General features: G+C 48.4%; 1 protein-coding gene across 2 annotated transcripts in view; it reads right to left on the bottom strand.

Moving 5' to 3' along the window:
• Positions 1-963: 963 nt before the first annotated feature.
• The window catches only part of lgi3 (leucine-rich repeat LGI family, member 3), a 44,197-nt gene continuing 23,463 nt past the window's right edge, over positions 964-21,697 (bottom strand). For both annotated transcript variants that reach the window (XM_060856609.1, XM_060856610.1), the window contains 7 exons: positions 17,856-17,927; positions 14,544-14,615; positions 14,357-14,428; positions 9,957-10,028; positions 8,657-8,826; positions 7,802-7,966; positions 964-3,905 (listed from right to left, as the gene is read on the bottom strand). In XM_060856609.1, the coding sequence (XP_060712592.1) occupies positions 3,088-3,905; positions 7,802-7,966; positions 8,657-8,826; positions 9,957-10,028; positions 14,357-14,428; positions 14,544-14,615; positions 17,856-17,927 (1,441 nt within the window). In that variant the 3' untranslated portion in view covers positions 964-3,087. The remainder of the gene's footprint in view (positions 3,906-7,801; positions 7,967-8,656; positions 8,827-9,956; positions 10,029-14,356; positions 14,429-14,543; positions 14,616-17,855; positions 17,928-21,697) is intronic.

The raw sequence follows: 21,697 nt of genomic DNA, 5'->3' as shown, positions 1-21,697 counted from the left end.
TGGCCACATTATTGAGAGTAAATCTGTAATAAAAGGATGCTGACTTGATTTGGCTTCAACCACCTTACTTTGTAATTAGATCTCATAACTTGATGTTTACTCCTTGAAATTGAGGTGGGACTGAGAGTTTGTTGGTAGAAAATCTGGCTTGTGGGTGTGACAATGTTGCCATTTTAAACGTTTATTTTGTCCTGGTTTTAAATGTTTATTTTGTCCTGGTTTTTTTGGAAGAGAGTTTCTGAGGCAGAGGCTCCTGAAGACGACGTAAGTCGGACCTTGGTTTTGTTCCAAAGCTGAAACAATAGGAGTATCTTGAACGGGTGTGGCGAGCTCTCTCACATCCAGATTTCTCGGTTTTGATGTTTTTTCAGTGACATCAGAAGTCTTTCGGGTATCAAAAGAGTTAGCTGCTTCAGTGAATGTCTCCTGGCTGCTAGTGTCCCTGAATTTTGATTTCTTTTTCCCTCCTGGATTGGAAAACTGCGTATGAGAATCCATGTCTGAATTTATTAATGGGTGTGTTTGTGTGATGTGACCATATCAGAACAGTTGATAGTTGCTGGATCTTTTATTCCGTTAAGTTTTCCCAGAGTTAAGTTATTTTAAATGCCTCTTTCTGTTGTTTGTGTTTTAACTATACAGTGTTGCAATAAATTGTGTTTTGACCTATCGCATCTGGAACACAGCACTTCACATTTCCTTTGAATGTCAGAAAACGTTAGGTTCGAGGCTACCTTCTTAAAATACTTGAAGGGGGTCTGCTCTGGTCTCTAACAGTGGGACTAAACTGGCCTTAGCATTCAAAGATTCAGGACAGGTTACAGCTCTTTCTGATATTGTATGATGAGGTTACAATCTGATCTGAATCCACGGTCACTGACGTAGTTCCGCACGGTTTCACGTCACAATCCCAAAATGGAGGACATTGAGTCAACAGACGTGCAACAGTTTTTGTTTTGCTTCTGTTTATTCCAAGAATACCACAACTATGAAACATGACACGGCTTCCCTCGAAAATACGCAACACTGAACATGTCCGTATCTGAACAGGTGAACCACAGCACTCACAACCTGCAGCTCCGAAACACAGAAATGAAAGCCAGGTTCTGAAGGAAAAACAGGAAACTTAAATCTTCTGTACCCAGCAACATCCTGGTAAATCTCTTCCGAACCCTCCCTCCCTGAATAATATCCTTCCCGGAACAGAACTGGACACAGTGCATCAGAAAAGGCCTCACCCACACCCTGTATCACTACAACATAACGTCCCAACTCCCATACTCAAAGGACAGACCAGGGTAGGCAAGCATTCTAAATGCCTTTTTAATCTTTGTGGTGGATGCAAACTTCAAAGAGTTATGTCCCTGAACCCCTTGAAATGTGAGCTCCAGTTCCCTCTCCACAGATGCTGCTGAGTTTCTCCAGCTATTTCTGGTTCCCCTTCTCAAACAGAGAACCTGCTTTCTTTTTTGGTCAGCACATCTCTCATTTGGATCGAACCTCACTCAGGACACGACTGAGAAGGATTCCTGAAAGACTTGGACGAGTTGGCACCTGGCGATAGAAGCCAACCTCTACAGAAGTTGGAAAACTCAGCTGGAAACAGTGAACAGGAGCATCAGTGAACAGGCCACGTCGCCCAGACTGAGTGAAGACAGCAAACTCTGAAAGCGAGTGACGTTTGTCAAGGATTTAAAACGCACAGGGAGAGGAAGCATTGAAATGAGACTGTGACAAGGCACGATTATCTCCAGGGTGAAAAGAAAAAGCGACAGCCCTTGTCAAAAGACACAAGAACAAGGCTCTGCATTTGCGTAACGCCGGTCACCGTCCTGGGGGGGCACTCGAACGGACTGCACGACGAGGCGAAATCCCTTTGGGAATGAGACGACCTGTGGGTTCAGCTACGCTTGCCAGAGGGAGGGAGAGACGCTCCGAAACATCCCCAGTCCCCCACGAGGAATCCCACCGCACAATTCCGTCTGCGGGTGAGCTGCGAGGGCGGGCAAGGGGTGGACAGGGAGCGGGGTCAGTGCCCTGGGTGACGGTTTCGCAGGGGCGATCCAATTCGGTCCCAGGGCAAGCAGTGATGAAGAGTGAACAAGCACCGCAGTGGTCGTGCGAATGTTGGCGGAGCTGGCTTTGAGACGTTTCGTCCCCTGTCCAGGTGAGATCTTGAGTGCTTTGACAGCTCTTGGGAAGCGCTGCTGGACAGTGTCTTCAGGAATTTATTCGGTTCTGTTCCTGCTGCGTCCGGCTGCAGTGCTCAGTCGACTGGGTCCAGGACAATTTCTGGAAACATGGCACTCATCCACAGACTTCACCAATAATCATAGAGACCTGGACCCAACATACCGGCCACAACACCCAGAAGCAGCACAATGGACAGTAGCTCAGTGGTTCACACTGCTGTCTCACAGCACTAAGGACCCGGTTCGATTCCGACCTCGGGATGACCGTCTGTGTGGAGTTTGCATGTTCTCCCCATGGGTTTCCTCTGGGCGTTCCGGCTTCCTCCTAAGAATGGGCAGGTCAGGGTGAATTGGCCATGCTGAACTGCCGATAGTGTTGGGTGCGTCAGTCGGAGGGGAACGGGTCTGGGTGGGTTACCCTTCGGAGGGGTCGGCCTGGACTGGTTGGGCCGAAGGGCCTGTTTCCACACTGTCGGGAGTCGAATGGAAGACACAATAAACAGGGGGCTCCGAAGCTCTGAAGACGTCACCCAGACTGGAGACAAAACATCCGCAACTCAACCTCCGAGCTCGGCAAATAAACCCACAAACGGCACTCGAGCCACAAGTCTGCACACAAACTCAGCCCTGGAGGTGAGGTGTGTGAGTACTGAGAAGGCTGGACTCTTTCTGGAGGCTTTGATTCGACTGGAAGACTCGACAAATTCTGATCTTTCGTCTGACAAAGTGAGGAGGTGACAAACTTGGTGAACCTGGCGACCTCTCGGACTGAGTGAGGCCAAAAAAAAAAAACCGACAGCCGTTGCGACTCAGGTTAGTGCGGGAAACCGTCAGGGACCTCTGCCCGGGAAAGGTGAACGGGGGGCGGCGGTGCCCGCTCCCTTGGCTGGCGCCGCTAAGCGCTGGTGTCGACCACCAGGTGCCTGTAGACGACGGTGTCCCCTTTGAAGCTGGGCGCCAGCACCAGGTGCAGGCTGTGGATGGGCACCGCCTGAAAGGCCCGGGGCGCGCGTACGCCCCAGTCCTGGAAGCGGCCGAAGCGCAGCTTCCCGGTGTCCCAGAGGTAGACGTGCGAGAAGGAGTAGTCGCTCCCCAGGGCCAGGTACTGCCAGTGGGCCACGCGGAAGGGCTGGGCCACCATGGAGCCCCTGGAGGGCAGGGCCTGGATCTCGGTGAAGCGCTGGCCCTCCCACTTGACCAGCGTGGAGTCGCCGATGAAGCGGACCAAGCAGAGGTAGAGGGCCCTGCCGGCCTGGAAGTGCTTCACGGCGTGCACCTCCGCCATGTCGGGGATTTTGGTCAGGTAGGTGAACCGCCGTTGTGACTTGCTCCACTGGTAGACGACCGGGGTCTGAGTGCTGCTGGCGAGGATCAGCTTGGGTTTGTCGTCCGTCTCGATGAACTCAGCGTCTGTGTCCCGGTGCCAGGGGTGGAGGGAGTGGTGGGAATAGAATCCCACCTTGTTCCACTTGTACACGGTGGTGGAGCCAGCCTTCGAGCTGTCGGCAATCACAAAGTACCATTCGCCGTCGATGGTGAAGCTCTCGATGTCGTTGGGCTTCTGGATCTTGGCGGTGTCGATGTCCTGGACCTTGACGAACGTCCCCCCGTAGCCGTCCCACCGGTAGATGTGGGAGCCTCGGAACAACTGGGCCAGGACGACGTACAGCTGCCCCTCGATCACCAGCGGTTTGCAGTAGACCGCAGCGTGAGCTGTGTGGGGGGGGGGGGAAACAAAAGGCCGGTTAGCCCGGGGTTGGGCCTGGGCTGAGAGCCAGACCCGAACACGGCACAGGAAGTGACGCAACGCCGTGTGATCTCGCTCACCAGGAGGATGGTTCGGAAATGAAATCAACACCAGCCTGCGGAGGGTGAAAACATTTGTCTGCAGTGCAGCAGTATTGTACAGAGTCACCGAGTGAGAGAGACGGACAGCAGGGAAACAGACCCTTCGGTCCAACCTGGCCATGCCGACCCAGATATCCCAACCCAATCTAGTCCCACCTGCCAGCACCCGGCCCTTATCCCTCCAAACCCTTCCTATTCATGTCCTCATCCAAATGCCTCTTAAATGTTGCAATTGTACCAGCCTCTGAAATATACAGTTAAGAAAAGGCATCTCTTTATCCTGATTTAATTCCTCATCTGTTCACGCTCTCTTAAGGCGTGCTGTCCTGTGCCAATGAGCGTCTCTCCTTCCACAGAATGCGAATGAAATGACTCCAAAGGCTCTGACCAATTTTGAGAGATGCGGTTGAGAAAGCACCGATCCGGGTGCGTCACAATGCGCGACGGCAACTGCTCTTCAACCACCCCACAGAGAATGGTGAACACAGCCCAGCCCATCTCGCCAACCAGCCTTCCATCCACTGGCTCCACCTGTACGTCCCACTGCCTCAGGAAAGCAGCCAACGTGGGGCGGCACGGTGGCTCAGTGGTTAGCACTGCTGCCTCACAGCACCAAGGTCCCGGGTTCAAATCCCACCTCAGGTAAGTGTCTGTGTGGAGTTTGCACATTCTCCCAGTGTCTGCGTGGGTTTCCTCTGGGTGCTCCGGTTTCCTCCCACAGTCCAAAGATGTGCAGGTCAGGGTGAATTGGCCATGCTAAATTGCCCGTAGTGTTAGATGCATTAGTCAGAGGGATATGGGTCTGCGTGGGTTACTCTTCGGAGGGTCGGTGTGGACTGGTTGGGCCGAAGGGTCTGTTTCAACACTGTAGGGGAACCTATTCTGAATATAATCAAAGACCCTTCCCACCTCATTGGGCAGAACTTATAAAAGTTTGCACACACACACTAAAAGGGTCAAGGATAGCTTCTTCCCCGGTGTTGTTAGACCTATGAAAGGACCTCTGAAATGTTAAATTTAATGTAGATCTCCCTCGCTGTGCACCTTCTCAGCAGCAGTAACATTGTCTTCCTCGCTCTGTACTGTTACCCTAATGCACTTTGTAAAGGATGGTCGACCCCTTACTGCACGCAGAAATAAAACGTTTCACTCCACCTCAGTACACGTGACAAGAATAAATCAAATCCAATCTTGCCCATCTGAAGAAAAGCAAAACAGTGCAGATGCAAGAGATCTGAACCCCTGTCCTGGGAGTGTTGGATGGGGGGGATACTGGAGATAGAGTTTTACTCTGTATCTAACCCCATGCTGTCCCTGCCCTGGGAGTGTTTCATTGGGGGAACAGTGTAGAGAGAGCTTTACTCTGTATCTAACCCCGTGCTGTCCCTGTCCTGGGAGTGTGTGACGGGGGACAGTGTAGAGGGAGCTTTATTCTGTATCTAACCCCATGCTGTCCCTGTCCTGGGAGTGTGTGACGGGGGACAGTGTAGAGGAAGCTTTACTCTGTATCTAACCCCATGCTGTCCCTGTCCTGGAAGTGTTTGATGGGGGACAGTGTAGAGAGAGCTTTACTCTGTATCTAACCCAATGCTGTCCCTGTCCTGGGCCTGTTTGATGGGGGACAGTGTAGAGGGAGCTTTACTCTGTATCTAACCCTGTGCTGTCCCTGTCCTGGGAGTGTTTGATGGGGGACAGTGTAGACAGAGCTTTACTCTGTATCTAACCCAATGCTGTCCCTGTCCTGGGACTGTTTGATGGGGGACAGTGTAGAGGGAGCTTTACTCTGTATCTAACCCCGTGCTGTCCCTGTCCTGGGAGTGTGTGACGGGGGACAGTGTAGAGGGAGCTTTATTCTGTATCTAACCCTGTGCTGTCCCTGTCTTGGGAGTGTTTGATGGGGGGACAGTGTAGAGAGAGCTTTACTCTGTATCTAACCCCGTGCTGTCCCTGTCCTGGGAGTGTTTGATGGGGGGGGACAGTGTAGAGAGAGCTTTACTTTGTATCTAACCCCGTGCTGTCCCTGTCCTGGGAGTGTTTGATGGGGGAGAGTGTAGAGAGAGCTTTACTCTGTATCTAACCCAATGCTGTCCCTGTCCTGGGACTGTTTGATGGGGGACAGTGTAGAGGGAAATTTACTCTGTATCTAACCCCGTGCTGTCCCTGTCCTGGGAGTGTTTGATGGGGGGGACAGTGTAGAGGGAGCCTTACTCTGTATCTCACCCTGTGCTGTCCCTGTCCTGGGAGTGTTTGATGGGGGGGACAGTGTAGAGGGAGCTTTACTCTGTATCTAACCCTGTGCTGTCCCTGTCCTGGGAGTGTTTGATGGGGGGGACAGTGTAGAGGGAGCTTTACTCTGTATCTAACCCTGTGCTGTCCCTGTCCTGGGAGTGTTTGATGGGGGGACAGTGTAGAGAGAGCTTTACTCTGTATCTAACCCTGTGCTGTCCCTGTCCTGGGAGTATTTGATGGGGGGACAGTGTAGAGAGAGCTTTACTCTGTATCTAACCCCGTGCTGTCCCTGTCCTGGGAGTGTTTGATGGGGGAGAGTGTAGAGAGAGCTTTACTCTGTATCTAACCCCATGATGTCCCTGTCCTGGGAGTGTTTGATGGGGGACAGTGTAGAGGGAGCTTTACTCTGTATCTAACCCTGTGCTGTCCCTGTCCTGGGAGTGTTTGATGGGGGACAGTGTAGAGGGAGATTTACTCTGTATCTAACCCCGTGCTGTCCCTGTCCTGGGAGTATTTGATGGGGGACAGTGTAGAGAGAGCTTTACTCTGTATCGAACCCCGTGCTGTCCCTGTCCTGGGAGTGTTTGATGGGGGACAGTGTAGAGGGAAATTTACTCTGTATCTAACCCCGTGCTGTCCCTGTCCTGGGAGTGTTTGATGGGACAGCGTAGAGAGAGCTTTACTCTGTATCTAACCCCATGATGTCCCTGTCCTGGGAGTGTTTGATGGGGGGGACAGTGTAGAGAGAGCTTTACTTTGTATATAACCCCGTGCTGTCCCTGTCCTGGGAGTGTTTGATGGGGGGGACAGTGTAGAGGGAGCTTTACTCTGTATCTAACCCCATGATGTCCCTGTCCTGGGAGTGTTTGATGGGGGGACAGTGTAGAGAGAGCTTTACTCTGTATCTAACCCCGTGCTGTCCCTGTCCTGGGAGTGTTTGATGGGGGGACAGTGTAGAGAGAGCTTTACTCTGTATCTAACCCTGTGCTGACCCTGTCCTGGGAGTATTTGATGGGGGGGACAGTGTAGAGTGAGCTTTACTCTGTATCTAACCCTGTGCTGTCCCTGTCCTGGGAGTGTTTGATGGGGGGACAGTGTAGAGGGAGCTTTACTCTGTATCTAACCCCGTGCTGTCCCTGTCCTTGGAGTGTTTGATGGGGGGACAGTGTAGAGAGAGCTTTACTTTGTATCGAACCCTGTGCTGTCCCTGTCCTGGGAATGTTTGGCTGCACAAACTCAGCAGGTCTGGCAGCCTCATGAGAAAGAGAGAGACAGAGAGAGAAACCCACACAGTTACTGCCATCATTCCGATGAGGATTGAGTGTCCAAGAAAAATGGTATTGGAGTCAAACTCTGTTCCTCTGTTTCTCACCAGAGATGCTGGGAATGTTCGGGATATCAGGAACAGCCCTTGCATGCAGCAAGTTCACCTTCTGGGAACTGACACCCCATCATCCTGGAGATATGAGACGAGGTGGACCGTCAATTCCAGTCCACCTTCAGACAACTCGGTGAAGATTCCTGAGGCTTACCGGAGATATTGGCCGAAGTCCGGAAGACCATCTCGACGTGATCCCACACAAAGAAACTGCAGTTCCCATTGTTGGCCTGGGCAAAGGTTACAAAGAGGTCATCGGCGTGAACGAAGGACTCAACGGACACGGCGTGGAAAGGCAGGGTTTGGTAAACGCTGAATTCTGGAAAGATAAATAAAAAATACCAGGCAAATGTTGGTTGCAACATGTGATCAGAGCGTTACAATCCGAGAGGTCACCGTTATGTACCAAGAGTATGGACACAGCTTCAGACTCAGATATAACTCTTCTACAGCAGCAGGAGAAGGTCTCTGACATTCAAATATAACAATCTCTCTACACTGTCCCCCATCAAACACACCCAGGACAGGGACAGTACGGGGTTAGATACAGAGTAAAGCTCTCTCTACACTGTTCCCCCATCAAACACTCCCAGGACAGGGACAGGACAGGGTTAGATACAGAGTAAAGCTCTCTCTACACTGTCCCCATCAAACACTCCCAGGACAGGGACAGCACGGGGTTAGATACAGACTAAAGCTCTCTCTACACTGTCCCCCATCAAACACTCCCAGGTTAGGGACAGCACCAGGTTAGATACAAAGTAAAGCTCCCTCTACCCTGTCCCCACCAAATGCTTGAGGTGATTTTGAAAGCCTTCGATGCTGGCTGTGAATGGTGCCTGTTTCTGCATTCCCAGATTGAATTCATCAGAATGGCAGCCACGTTGCTGAATGGTTTAATCTTTCAGTGTGGAATTGTTGACGGCTGGAAGGCCATGGGTGAGTGAGAGAGAGCAGGGAATGACCGCTGAGTCTGGGAGTGTTTGTGGGCAGTGTGTTCAGTTCCGACCTGTCCTGATGCAGTCAAAGTCCTTCAATGGCAGGTGGTTCACCCGGACGTTCTGGTATTTCATCGGGCTGGAACAGTACACTGGAGGGACTGACATGTTGGTCACCTGCAGCCATTCCATCAGCCATTTCACCTTACAATCACAATGGAAAGCATTCCCACGGAGATCCCTACAAAGGAGCAAGAAGCACACGTCACACTGTACACCGAGTTCCCCTCAGTCCGAGTGAAGGAGCAGCTCCCTGCAGTGATGGGGAAACATGCTGGCGTGACAGGCCGATGAAGGTGTCTGGTGGGACAATGAACTTCATGGTGAGAGGGCTGGAGGACAGGAGCAGGGACATCTCACTGCAATTGGACTGAGGAGAGATCACACCTGGAGTTGTGCGTGTGTGTGTGTGCACGTTTAAGTGCACGCATGTGTGTTCATCTGAGTGAATGTATGTATGTGTGTCTGTCTGTGTGTAAATGTATGTATGTGTGTGTGTTTGCACACACGCATGTGTGTTTGCGTGGGTGTGTGTATATTTTGTGTGTGTGTGCATCTGAACCTTGTGTGTGTGTCTGTGTTTGCACGCATGTGTATTTGTGTTTATGTACCTGAACCTTGCTCTGTGTGTGTGTGTGTACCTGAACCTTGCTCTGCGTGTGTGTGTGTACCTGAACCTTGCTCTGCGTGCGTGTGTGTGTGTGTGTGTGTGTGTGAACGTGTGAGTACCTGAACCTTGCTCTGTGTGTGTTTGTGTGCGTGTGTGCGTGCACACGCTGTGTTCGGAGTCTCCTGATCTGAGGAACGTTGATGGAGGGTTGGGAGCAAAGGCTTCCCCAGACTGATTCCTGGGATGGCAGGACCAAGGAATGGAGAAAGACTGGATTGGGGTTGGATAATAATCACTGAGAAGAATTGTCAGGGGTGAGGGTGGGGTGGATTCTCACAGGAACCCACTGAATTCGAACAGGGACAAGACAGGGTAAACGTCACCAGGGAGAGTCCAGAACCAGGGAGTCACAGTCGAAGGATATGGGGGAGGACAGAGATAAGGAGAAATGTCTTTGCCCAGAGAGTGGGGGAGCCTGTGGAATTCTCTACCCCAGGACATATCCCGGTGGACAGAATCCTGAATATTTCAAGACGGAGTTCTGTGAGGTATAGGGATCAAAGGGAGCTCGCGGGAACAGGGAACAATGTTCGACTATCAGCCCATGATCAGAAGGCTCAAAGGGGAGATCTCCTACATTGCTGTTTTATAAAGGGAAGGACCGGTGTAATTTTCAAACTATGCAGAGACAAACCACTCACAAATGTGTCAGAACATGAAGATCCCTGAAGATGTCTCTCGGAAGTACCAGCAGATTGTTGTTTCCCAGTGATCTGGAGACCGAGGAGGTAATTAGAACAATCGTTAAACGCTGCACAATGAAAAAGTCAGGAAACAAGCAGGGCTGTGTGAGGCCGGGACCCCATCACCAGGTCACGATTTATTTATTTACACGTGGAGAGTCCTCAACACTGATCCAGCTCCTCAGAGTGAGCAGAACCTCGGACCCTCCTGTTTGTATCTGTCAGCCAGGGCTCCCTGATGGGACCAGATGAACAGCCCCAATCAGGGAACTCAGATTCTATCAGATCCAGCCGGCTGACCTTGTTACAATCGCGACACCACAACGGCCGATTTAATGGTCTGGGGATTGAATCGAACACAAAGTTTAGAAACGGCATGGTCTTCAACCGTGGCAAACTATCACAGAGTCAAAATACAGACAGACACAAGGCACACAGACTACGTACACAGACAGGCACTGATAGATACACATACACACACACACAGACAAATACAGACACACACACACACAAGCACACAGAATCACACCAACACAGACCACACTCAGGCAGGCAATGACAGCTACACACACAAACACAGGTAGACACTGACAGAGACAGATACACATACACACACTATCACACAAACACACAAACTACAAGCAAAGGTAGGCATTGACAGATAAACACACAACCACAGGTAAACACTGGCAGACACAGTTAAACACACAAAACCAGACACATACAGTCGCATAAATACACAGACAATACATAAAGGTAAAGACTGACAGATAAACACACATACACATAGACACTGACAGAGACAGATATAGACACACATGCACGTGCGCACATACACACACACACATGCACAGAGACAGGCACAGAAACAGAGAGAGAGAGAGACACACACACAGATGCACATACACAGTCTCACACACACACCACACAAACACAGACATACAAACCCAGCCAGGCACTGACAGTTACACACACAGACACAGGTAGACATTGACAGAGACAGATACACATACACACCCTATCACACAAACAGTGAGACTATAAACAAAGGTAGACGTTGACAGACACACAAACACTGACAGAGACAGATACACACAAAACCACACACATGCAGTCACATAAACACACAGACAATACATAAAGGTAAACACTGACAGATAAACGCACACACACACATTGACACTGACAGAGACAGACACAGCCACACACATACAGAGTCTCAGAAATACACAGAGGCAGATATTGACAGTGACAGATACACACACAAATGCACACATGTGACCACACAAACACACATACATCCAGTCTCTCTCTCTATCTCACACACACACACACACACACACACACACACACACACACACAGTTATGAAACCAGTCAGCCATCTGGCCCAGCAATAAACACATCTCTGTCAACCCTGCGAAGTCCTCCTCACAACACTGGGAGAGCTGTCTCCCAGACCCATCAAGCAACAGCCTGACCGAGTCACACTCAGGAAACCACACTTTACAGACTATGTGGCAGATACCACCATAACCATCCCTGGATGTGTCCTGTCCCCAGGGGAAGTACTCAGGGTGATGAGAGTGCAGTGTGTACTCTGGCTGGGGGATTTCAGTGCCCATCACCAAGAGTGGCTTGGTAGCAGGACTGCTGACCGAGCTGGTCAGATCCTAAAGGACACGGTAACTTGCCTGGATCTGCAGCAGGGAACCACCACGAGGGGAAAAACATACCTGACCTCATCCTTGCCAATCTGCCAGTTGCAGATGTATCTGTCCATGTCAGTATCTGGAAGGGTGATCACTGTACTGTCTTTGTGGAGACAAAGTCTTGCCTTCACATTGAGAACGTCCTCCATCACTTTGTGTGGCATGACGACACAAAATACAGAGGCACAGGATTGAGGGTGATTTAGTGATTTGGATCAGAAGTTGGTGAACTGAAAGAAGACAGAGGGTGGTGGCTGAGGAGAAATATTTCTCCTGGAGTTCAGTTACTGGTGGTAGGATCTGTTTTGGGGCCACTGCTGTTGGTCATTTTTATAAATAACCTGGATGCGGGCAGAGAGGGGTGGGTTAGCAAATTTGCAGATGATACTAAGGTCAGTGGAGTTGTGGACAGTGCAGAAGGACGTTGCTGGTTACAGAGGGACATAGATAAGGTGCAGAGCTGGGCTGAGAGGTGGCAAATGGAGTTTAATGCGGAAAAGTGTGAGGTGGTTCACTTTGGAAGGGGCAACTGGAATGCAGAGTACTGGGCGAAGGGCAAGATTCTTGGTAGTGAAGATGAACAGAGAGATCTCGGTGTCCATTTGCACAGATCCCTGAAAGTTGCCACCCGGCTTGGCAGGTTTGTTAAGAAGGCATACAGTGTGTCAGCTTTTATTGGGAGAGGGATTGAGTTTCGGAACCATGAGTTCGTGCTGCAGCTGTACAAAACTCTGGTGCGACCACACTTGGAGTATTGCGGACAGTTCTGGTCACCGCATTGTGGGAAGGACGTGGAAGCTTTGGAAAGGGTTCAGAGGAGATTTACTGGGGTGTTGCCTGGCATGGAGGGAAGGTCTTATGAGGAAAGGCTGAGGGACCTGAGGCTGTTTTCGTTGGAGAGAAGAAGGTTGAGAGGTGACTTAATTGAGACATATCAGATAATCAGAGGGTTAGGTAGGGTGAGAGCCTTTTTCCTCAGATGGTAATGGCTAGCACAAGGGGACATAGCTTTAAATTGAGGGGTGATAGATATCGGGGTAGTTTCTTTATTCAGAGAGGAGTAGGAGCGTGGAACGCACCACATGCAACAGTGGTAGACTCACCAACTTTACAGGCATTTTAATAGTTGTTGGATAGACATTTGGATGAGAATGGAATGGTGGAGGTTAAGTGGGCTTCAGATTGGTTTCACAGGTCAGCGCAACATCGAGGGCCGAAGGGCCCACACTGCGCGGTAACGTTCCATCACTGTGCTGAAGGGGACAGACTTTGACTTGATCTAACAACTCAAAACTGGGAACCCATGAGCCACTGTGGGCCATCAACAGCAACAAAATGATACTCCAGGACAGTATCAGCAATCGCACGGCCTCGCATATCCCCCACTCAACCATTACCATCAAAGCCAGGAGATCAGCTCTGGTTCAAGAGGGAGTGCACGAGGGCATGCCAGGTTGGCATCCCTGAAAATGAGGTGCCAACCTGGTCAAGCGGCCAAACGGGACTCCGTGCTATGCCAAACAGCATAAGCAGCAAATGGTAGACAGAGCGAAGCAATCCCATAATTCTTGCACTCCAGAACTTGCTGCTCCCTGAGCCAAGCTCTTCCAGTCCACAACATTGGCATCTAACCGCCTGAGACAACACATCCATCCTTGGACAAGCCAAACAAAGACACGCACCACAATTCCTAGAAGCATGGCATTCCAACCGGAACTCTATCTACAACCACATCGAGATTGACTCCTTGAGAAAAGGAACAGGAAGTGACTTCGCCACAGGAAATAACATCACCACAGGAAATGACATCACCAACCCAAAGAAACCCAAACATATCAATAGAAAGCAGGAATCAGCAGCAGTGCTTCGCCTGAGGCCCACTGAAGATGTTACCCAGTTGGGTAACGAAACGTCTGGAAATGAACCTTCCAGCTCAGCGAGCAACCCTACATCCAAAACGTGGAACATTGTTCAGGTCTGTCCTGTACACAAAAATCAGGAGAAATGCATCTCAGCCACTTATCATCCCAACAGCCGACTCTCGAGCATCTTGAAAGAGATGGAAGGTGCCATCAGCATTCAATGGTGTTACCATCACTGAATCCCCCCACGAGCTACGTCCTGGTGGTAGCTGTTGACGAGCAACTGAACTGGACTTCTATTTAAATCCAATGGGGACAAGGGCAGGTCAGGGGCTGGGAATCCTCCAATGAGGAAGTCACCTCTTTCCTCCCCAAAGCCTATGCATCATCTTCAAGGTGGAAGTCAAGAATGTGATGGAATACACCCATGTGCCCTGCATAGGGCAGCTCCAACAACACTCAAGAAGCTCAACACCATCCAGGGACAAAGCAACCCCTGCTCGACTGTCCCCACACCCACAAGCACCCACTCCCTCCACCCCACCGGCGCTCAGTAACAGCAGTGGGTACCATCTACAGGACACACTGCAGCAACTCACCGAAGCTCCTTCGAAGGAGACAAAGACAGACACAGAGAAATGCACAAGACAGAAAGGGAAACAGAAACAGTGGAACAGTCACAGATCGATAACAGTCACAGAGGTCCAGATAGATCCAGAGACAGAGAAACAGACAAACAGACACACAGACAGACAGAAAAATAGAGACACTCAGACAGAAACTTACAGATGGTTGAGAGACCGGAGGCCTCGGAATGTGTATTTGGAGAGCGACTGGATGTTGTTATTCTCTATGAATCTGTGAACAGACAGAGAGCAGGTTGGGTGGGGGGGTGAGGGGGAGCGAAGAGTTCAGCGTCAATCCTTTTCCTTCAAGCTGAGTAGAACAATGTAGAATAAAGTCAGGGACTTACAGATACTGGAGATGAGATAAACCATTGAACGCATCATTTTGGATCATGCTGAAGGTGTTTGAATTCAACAAGCTGGGGGGAGAAAGGACAGAAGATCATCAGCTGGCTCTCGTGATCGTGGTCCGGTTTGAAAATCCTGCTGCTGGCCGGGAGGGGGAATCTGTTCTCTGAGGCACACCCTCTCCCGTCAATAAGTTGCAGCTCTAATCTTTTGCTGCCTCTGTTAAGGGAGACTGGAAGTGAGTGTTTTGAGTCTATGAAAGACGTTCAATGTTTTGCGATTGAGGCCAAGGAGAAGCCTTTTTCAAACAGTGAGCGCATGCGGTCCGGAATGCATTGCCTGAGAGGGCGGTGGAGGCAGGTTTGGTGGAAGCTTTCAGAAGGGAAAGGCGTGCCCAAATTATGGGGGGAAATGGCACGACGGTGCGGACATGATGGGCTGACATGCTGCAACATGTCTTCAGCTCAGTGACGTTTGTGTGTGGAATGAACTGCTGGAGGAGGTGTTGGATGCAGGTCCAGTGACAACATTTGGATGGGTGCAGGAAGGGGGACTAGTTTAGTTTGGAAACATGGTTGGACCAAAAGGTGTGTCTCCACGTTGTATGACTCGATCAATACCGTTTGGTTTCAAGAAAGCCAGGCATGCTCCCATACTGTTCCTGTCTGCTCAGTGGGAGGTGGAGACAGAATCGATTGCACATGTATGGAGGCTCAGTTTACCCACAATCCTCAGCATGTGTGAAAGTGCTCCATAACTGAACCTCTGCAGGAGCGCATGGGGACAGACTGGGTTGAAACCAGACAGGAGCTGCAAAACCCAAATGCAATGAGCATGGAAATCTCCCTCTGCAGGTCCTGCACGGTCTGGTAAGAACTCGACCGACTTTGATCTGTTTTCCAAACCTTCACGCACCAGGACACACAGGTCTCTCTCTCTCTCTCTGCATCTCAGAGCTCTGCAATCTCTTACCATTCACATGATATGCTTTGTATTCCCTCTTCCCGCCTAAGTAGACAATTTCATCTGTTCGACATGGTGGCTGACTTGTCACATCATCAGTCACTCAGCTCACTCATCTATCATTGAGGGAGCCTCCTTATTATCCTCTTCACAACTCAAGTTCCGACCTATTCTTGTCCTGTTGGCGAAATCTGTGACCAGCCCTTCATCGAAGTCGTTCATATCAATCGTAAATGGTTGCAGACTTTGTGCCACAGCATTCAATCGCAACTGAAAATGACTCATTAATCCCTGCTTTCAGCTTCCCGTTCGCAAAAAGAAAACTGACATTGGTTTCGATATTTCTGGCCAGCCCTCTGCTGTACTCAAAATTTTCCTCTGGTTGTTAAATTTTTTGGTGATATTTTAGAAAACCATTCTATCCAATCTTTCAACCTGCTGCCTAACTTTGCACCATGATCTACTTTTTGGAGCCCAGGAGATTTACAGCATGGGAACAGTTCCTTCAGCCCAACTTGACAATTAACTTTTCACAATTATTCTCGTCCCACTTGCCTGTGTTTGGTCCATATCGCTCCATATCTATCCCATCTATGTACCTGCCCAAATGTTCCAGAAATTACTGCTTCTGACACCCTATTCCAGACACTTACCACCCTCTATCTGCCCCTCTATGTCTTCCTGTATTTCTCCCCTCTCATCTTAAACCTGTGCCCTCTCGTTTTAGACCCTGGGGAAAATCTGTCGGCTACCTACCTTATCCTTCACCTCCCTTGGTTTTATGGACCTCTGTAAGGTCACCCCTCAGTTCCTACACTCCAGCGAACATAATCTCAGCCTATTCAGCCTCTCGCTAGAACTCAAACCTTCCGATCCAGGGAGCATCCGACAAAATCTTTTCTTTCGACGATATTATCGTCAACATTTCTGGCCAGCTGCAGATGGTGGAATGTTTCTCCTGAGTTGGGATGTCATGATGAAATATTCCTTGATGAGTCTGCAACTGCATCTCTATTGACCGATCCTTTAACCTCACTTGCAAATTCACTTCACCGGTTCTATCCTCATGTCCTTATAATTTGCCTTATTTATATTATGCTAAAAAGTGGCTTGGACTCATCCCTTTCTCCCTCAAACTGAAATTAAAATTCGGTCATGTTATGATCGCTCGTGCCTAAACCTGCCTCCACAGTGACTATTGAATGCTATCTTACTGCTCAAGACCAGATCTAATATATCTTGCCCTCTGAACAGCTCCTTGCTCTCAGAAACTACCCTGAAACTATTCGATGGAATCCTCATTTATCAGCCTTGTCCAGTTTATTTGGAGATGAAATCTCCAACGATTTTTTGCCATGCCTCATGGACAAGTCTCCAATATTTCTTGCTTTATGCCTGATCCAATTATGTGACGACTCAGTGGAGGTCTGCACATCACTCCCAAAAATGGGTCCTTCCATGTGTAATTTCTCATTGACCAAACTGTTTCCCACACTTTGAACAGAGATCATCCCTCTTTATTATGACACTGCTATCATTAACTCACACAGCCATTCCACCATTTTTTCCGAATTCCCTGTCAATCCTCAAGTAACAACATTCCAGCCTTTTTATATGAAGGTTGGAGCTGTACACTCCACCTCTCTGGATCGGAAGAGATGGTTAAAAGTGACAAAATCAAACCTGAAATCGGATGAAGCGCAAACCAACAGAAGCAATTTGCCCAACTTCCAGGTTGCAAATCACAGCATCACACTTTGCAATCATTATTACTAAAGATTTTTTAAAAAAAAGTTCAGGTATTGGGTAAATTAATCTGAATTGATGACTAATTTCCCTTGTTCGAAATCTGAGGGATGTGGACTTGGAAAGATCGTTTTCATTGAAAGGGTGTGTTCAAAACCAGGCAGCCATGATAATAGAATCTCAACAGTGTGTAAACGGGCTATTCGGCCCATCACGTCCACACTGACCCTCCAAAGAGCATCCCGCTCAGACCCATTCCCTCTCCCTATCCCTGTAACCCTGCCGTTATGGCTCACATAGCCAGCCAGGACACTCCAGGCAATTTTGCATGGACAATCCACCTAATCTGCGGAAACCTCTGGAACTGAAGGAAACCCACGCAGACATGGAGAGAATGTGCAAATTCCCACACAGACGGTCGCCTAAGGCTGGAATCGAACCCGGGTCCACGGTGCTGTTAAGACAGCAGTGTTAAACACTGAGCCAGTGTGAGGTATGCACAGAGAGATGGAGAAATGTAAGATTGCATTTCCAAAACACAAAGGTGAAAGGTTGGACAGACATCTAGTCCAAAAACAGAACTTTCCCCAGGCTGTACTCACAGGAATTGGAGAGCAGGGAGGTGAGCAAAGGCATATTCGGAAATACGGCTGAATTTTGCTTTTACGAAAGTTCTGCAAGACAAAAAAACATTGTTGAATCATTAATAGCTGAGTCCAAGTGCTTTTTCCAGACACAATATAATGGTATTCATGAAGCAGCAGCAAAAGAAAGGCTTTAAGTTTCAAATTATATCACTCTCATTGTTCGGCCTCATGTGCTGGGTTCAAGTCTTAGTCTTGGGATTCAACACATCAGCCAGTTAATACTGCAGTGTGGTATGTAGGGGTGCCACATTGTCAGGGATAGCATTCTGTTGTTAGAATATACTGGACCATTAATTACCCCTTCTGCAATATCACTGATAAAACCTACCTGGTCATCTGAGAGAGCACACTGCGAGATACAGACTAAAGCTTCATCGACACTGTTCCCCCATTAAACACCCCCAGGACATGGGCAGCATGGGGTGAGATACAGAGTAAAGCTCTCTCTGCACTGTCCCCCCCAATCACACACTCCCAGGACAGGGATAGCACGGGGTTAGATATAGAGTAAAGCTCTCTCTTCACTGTCCCCCATCAAACACTTCCAGGACAGGGACAGCACGGGGTTCGGTACAGAGTAAAGCTCCCTCCACACTGTTCCCCATCAAACACTCCCAGGACAGGGACAGCACAGGGTTAGATACAGAGTAAAGCTCTCTCTACACTGTCCCCCCCAATCACACACTCCCAGGACAGGGATAGCACGGGGTGAGATACAGAGTAAAGCTCTCTCTACACTGTCCCCCATCAAACACTCCCAGGATAGGGACAGCACAGAGTTAGATACAGAGTAAAGCTCTCTCTACACTGTCCCCCATCAAACACTCCCAGGATAGGGACAGCACAGGGTTAGATACAGAGTAAAGCTCTCTCTACACTGTTCCCCATCAAACACTCCCATGACAGGGACAGCACCAGGTTAGATACAGAGTAAAGCTCCCTTTGCAAAGACCCCACGAAACATGGGGTTAGAAACAAAGTATCTCTTCTGAAGTGAGAGTGAAGTGTCCTCCATCCCATCAAACATTTCCAGGAGATGTACAGTCGAGGATTGGATACAGACTAAAGCACTCTCTGTTCTTTTAAACTGAGAGCAAAGCCTACTCATCACTGTCCCATTCAAACACTCTCATGACAGACCCAACACAGGATTACATAAACAGTTAAGCACACTCAACCCATTGAAACTGAGAATAAAGCTGTCTGTACAATGTCTCACCACACCATCCAGGGAAAGGTACAAAATAGGGTAAGTTACAGATGAAAGTTCGCCATGAGTAAAGCTTCAATTCCAGTGTACCCATGAAATACAAAGGCTCACATTTTCATTCACCAGCAACACGATACCAACTGCTGTGAAAGGCTGTCCATATTTTTTCTCATGGCTGGAAGTTCGGAAGGGTCTCTCCACAGCCATTGCGAAGGCAGTCAGGGTGCTGGATGGGAATGAGATTGAGACAGAGCTCAAGAGAACAGCTCAAACACTGCAGCTGTATGTGTCAGATGATCAGAAATATCCAGTAACATGGAGCCTTATTATTTCATACGTACAGCAGTGCCACACACAGTAACACGAGGCATGACTATTTAATACGTACGGGAATGACAAGTCCCGTAACACGGGGCATTATTATATACCATGTACACGAGTGATGTACCCAGGAACACGGTGTGCTATTATTTACTATGTACGGGAGTGACATACCCAGTAACACGGGGCGTTATTATTTAATATGTACGGGAGTGACATACCCAGTAACACGGGGCGTTATTATTTAATATGTACGGGAGTGATATACCCAGTAACACGGGGCGTTATTATTTAATATGTACAGGAGTGACACACCCAGTAACACGGGGCGTTATTATTTAATATGTGTGGGAGTGACATACCCAGTAACACGGGGCGTTATTATTTAATATGTACGGGAGTGATATACCCAGTAACATGGGGTGTTCTTATTTAATATGTGTGGGAGTGATATCCCAGTAACACGGGGCGTTATTATTTAATATGTACGGGAGTGATATACCCAGTAACACGGGGCGTTAATATTTAATATGTACGGGAGTGATATACCCAGTAACACGGGGCGTTATTATTTAATATGTACGGGAGTGATATACCCAGTAACACGGGGCGTTAATATTTAATATGTACAGGAGTGACATACCCAGTAACATGGGGTGTTATGATTTAATATGTACGGGAGTGACACACCCAGGAACACGGGACGTTATTATTTAATATGTACGGGAGTGATATACCCAGTAACACGGGGTGTTTAACACGGGGTGTTATTATTTAATATGTACGTGAGTGACATACCCAGTAACACGGGGTGTTATTATTTAATATGTAGGGGAGTGATATACCCAGTAACACGGGGAGTTATTATTTAATATGTACGGGAGTGATATACCCAGTAACACGCGGCGTTATTATTTAATATGTACGGGAGTGATATACCCAGTAACACGGGGTGTTATTATTTAATATGTACGTGAGTGACATACCCAGTAACACGGGGCGTTATTATTTAATATGTACGGGAGTGACATACCCAGGAACACGGGACGTTATTATTTCATATGCATGGGAGTGACATACCCAGTAACACGGGGCGTTATTATTTAATATGTATGGGAGTGATATACCCAGTAACACGGGGCGTTATTATTTAATATGTGTGGGAGTGATATACCCAGTAACACGGGACGTTATTATTTAATATGTACGGGACTGACATACCCAGTAACACGGGGCGTTATTATTTAATATGTACGGGCGTGACATACCCAGTAACACGGGGCGTTATTATTTAATATGTGTGGGACTGACATACCCAGCAACACGGGGCGTTATTATTTAATATGTACGGGAGGGACATACCCAGTAACACGGAGCGTTATTATTTAATATGTGTGGGAGTGACATTGGCATTAACACGGGGTGTTATTATTTAATATGTACGGGAGTGATATACCCAGTAACACGGAGTGTTATTATTTAATATGTACGGGAGTGACATACCCAGTAACACAGGGCATTATTATTTAATATGTACGGGAGTGACATACCCAGTAACACGGGGCGTTATTATTTAATATGTACGGGGGTGACATACCCAGTAACACGGGGCGTTATTATTTAATATGTACGGGAGTGACATACCCAGTAACACGCGACGTTATTACTTAATATGTACGGGAGTGACATACCCAGTAACACGGGGTGTTATTATTTAATATGTACGGGAGTGACATACCCAGAAACACGGGGCGTTAATATTTAATATGTGTGGGACTGACATACCCAGTAAGACGGGGCATTATTATTTAATATGTATGGGAGTTATATACCCAGTAACATGGGGCGTTATTATTTAATATGTACGGGAGTGATATAACCAGTAACACGGGGAGTTATTATTTAATATGTATGGGAGTGACATACCCAGTAACACGGGACGTTATTATTTAATATGTACGGGAGTGATATACCCAGTAACACGGGGTGTTATTATTTAATATGTACGGGAGTGATATACCTAGTAACACAGGGCCTTATTATTTAATATGTACGGGAGTGACATACCCAGTAAGACGGGGTGTTATTATTTAATATGTGCGGGAGTGACATGCCTTGTAACACAGAGCGTTATTATTTAATATGTACGGGAGTGACATACCCAGTAACACGGGACGTTATTATTTAATATGTACGGGAGTGACATAGCCAGTAACACCTGGTGTTATTATTTAATATGTGTGGGAGTGACATACCCAGTAACACA

Source organism: Hemiscyllium ocellatum, chromosome 48, assembly GCF_020745735.1.
Source record: "Hemiscyllium ocellatum isolate sHemOce1 chromosome 48, sHemOce1.pat.X.cur, whole genome shotgun sequence".
In the NCBI taxonomy this organism is placed as follows: domain Eukaryota; kingdom Metazoa; phylum Chordata; class Chondrichthyes; order Orectolobiformes; family Hemiscylliidae; genus Hemiscyllium; species Hemiscyllium ocellatum.
This window is presented reverse-complemented; position numbering and strand designations above follow the sequence as displayed.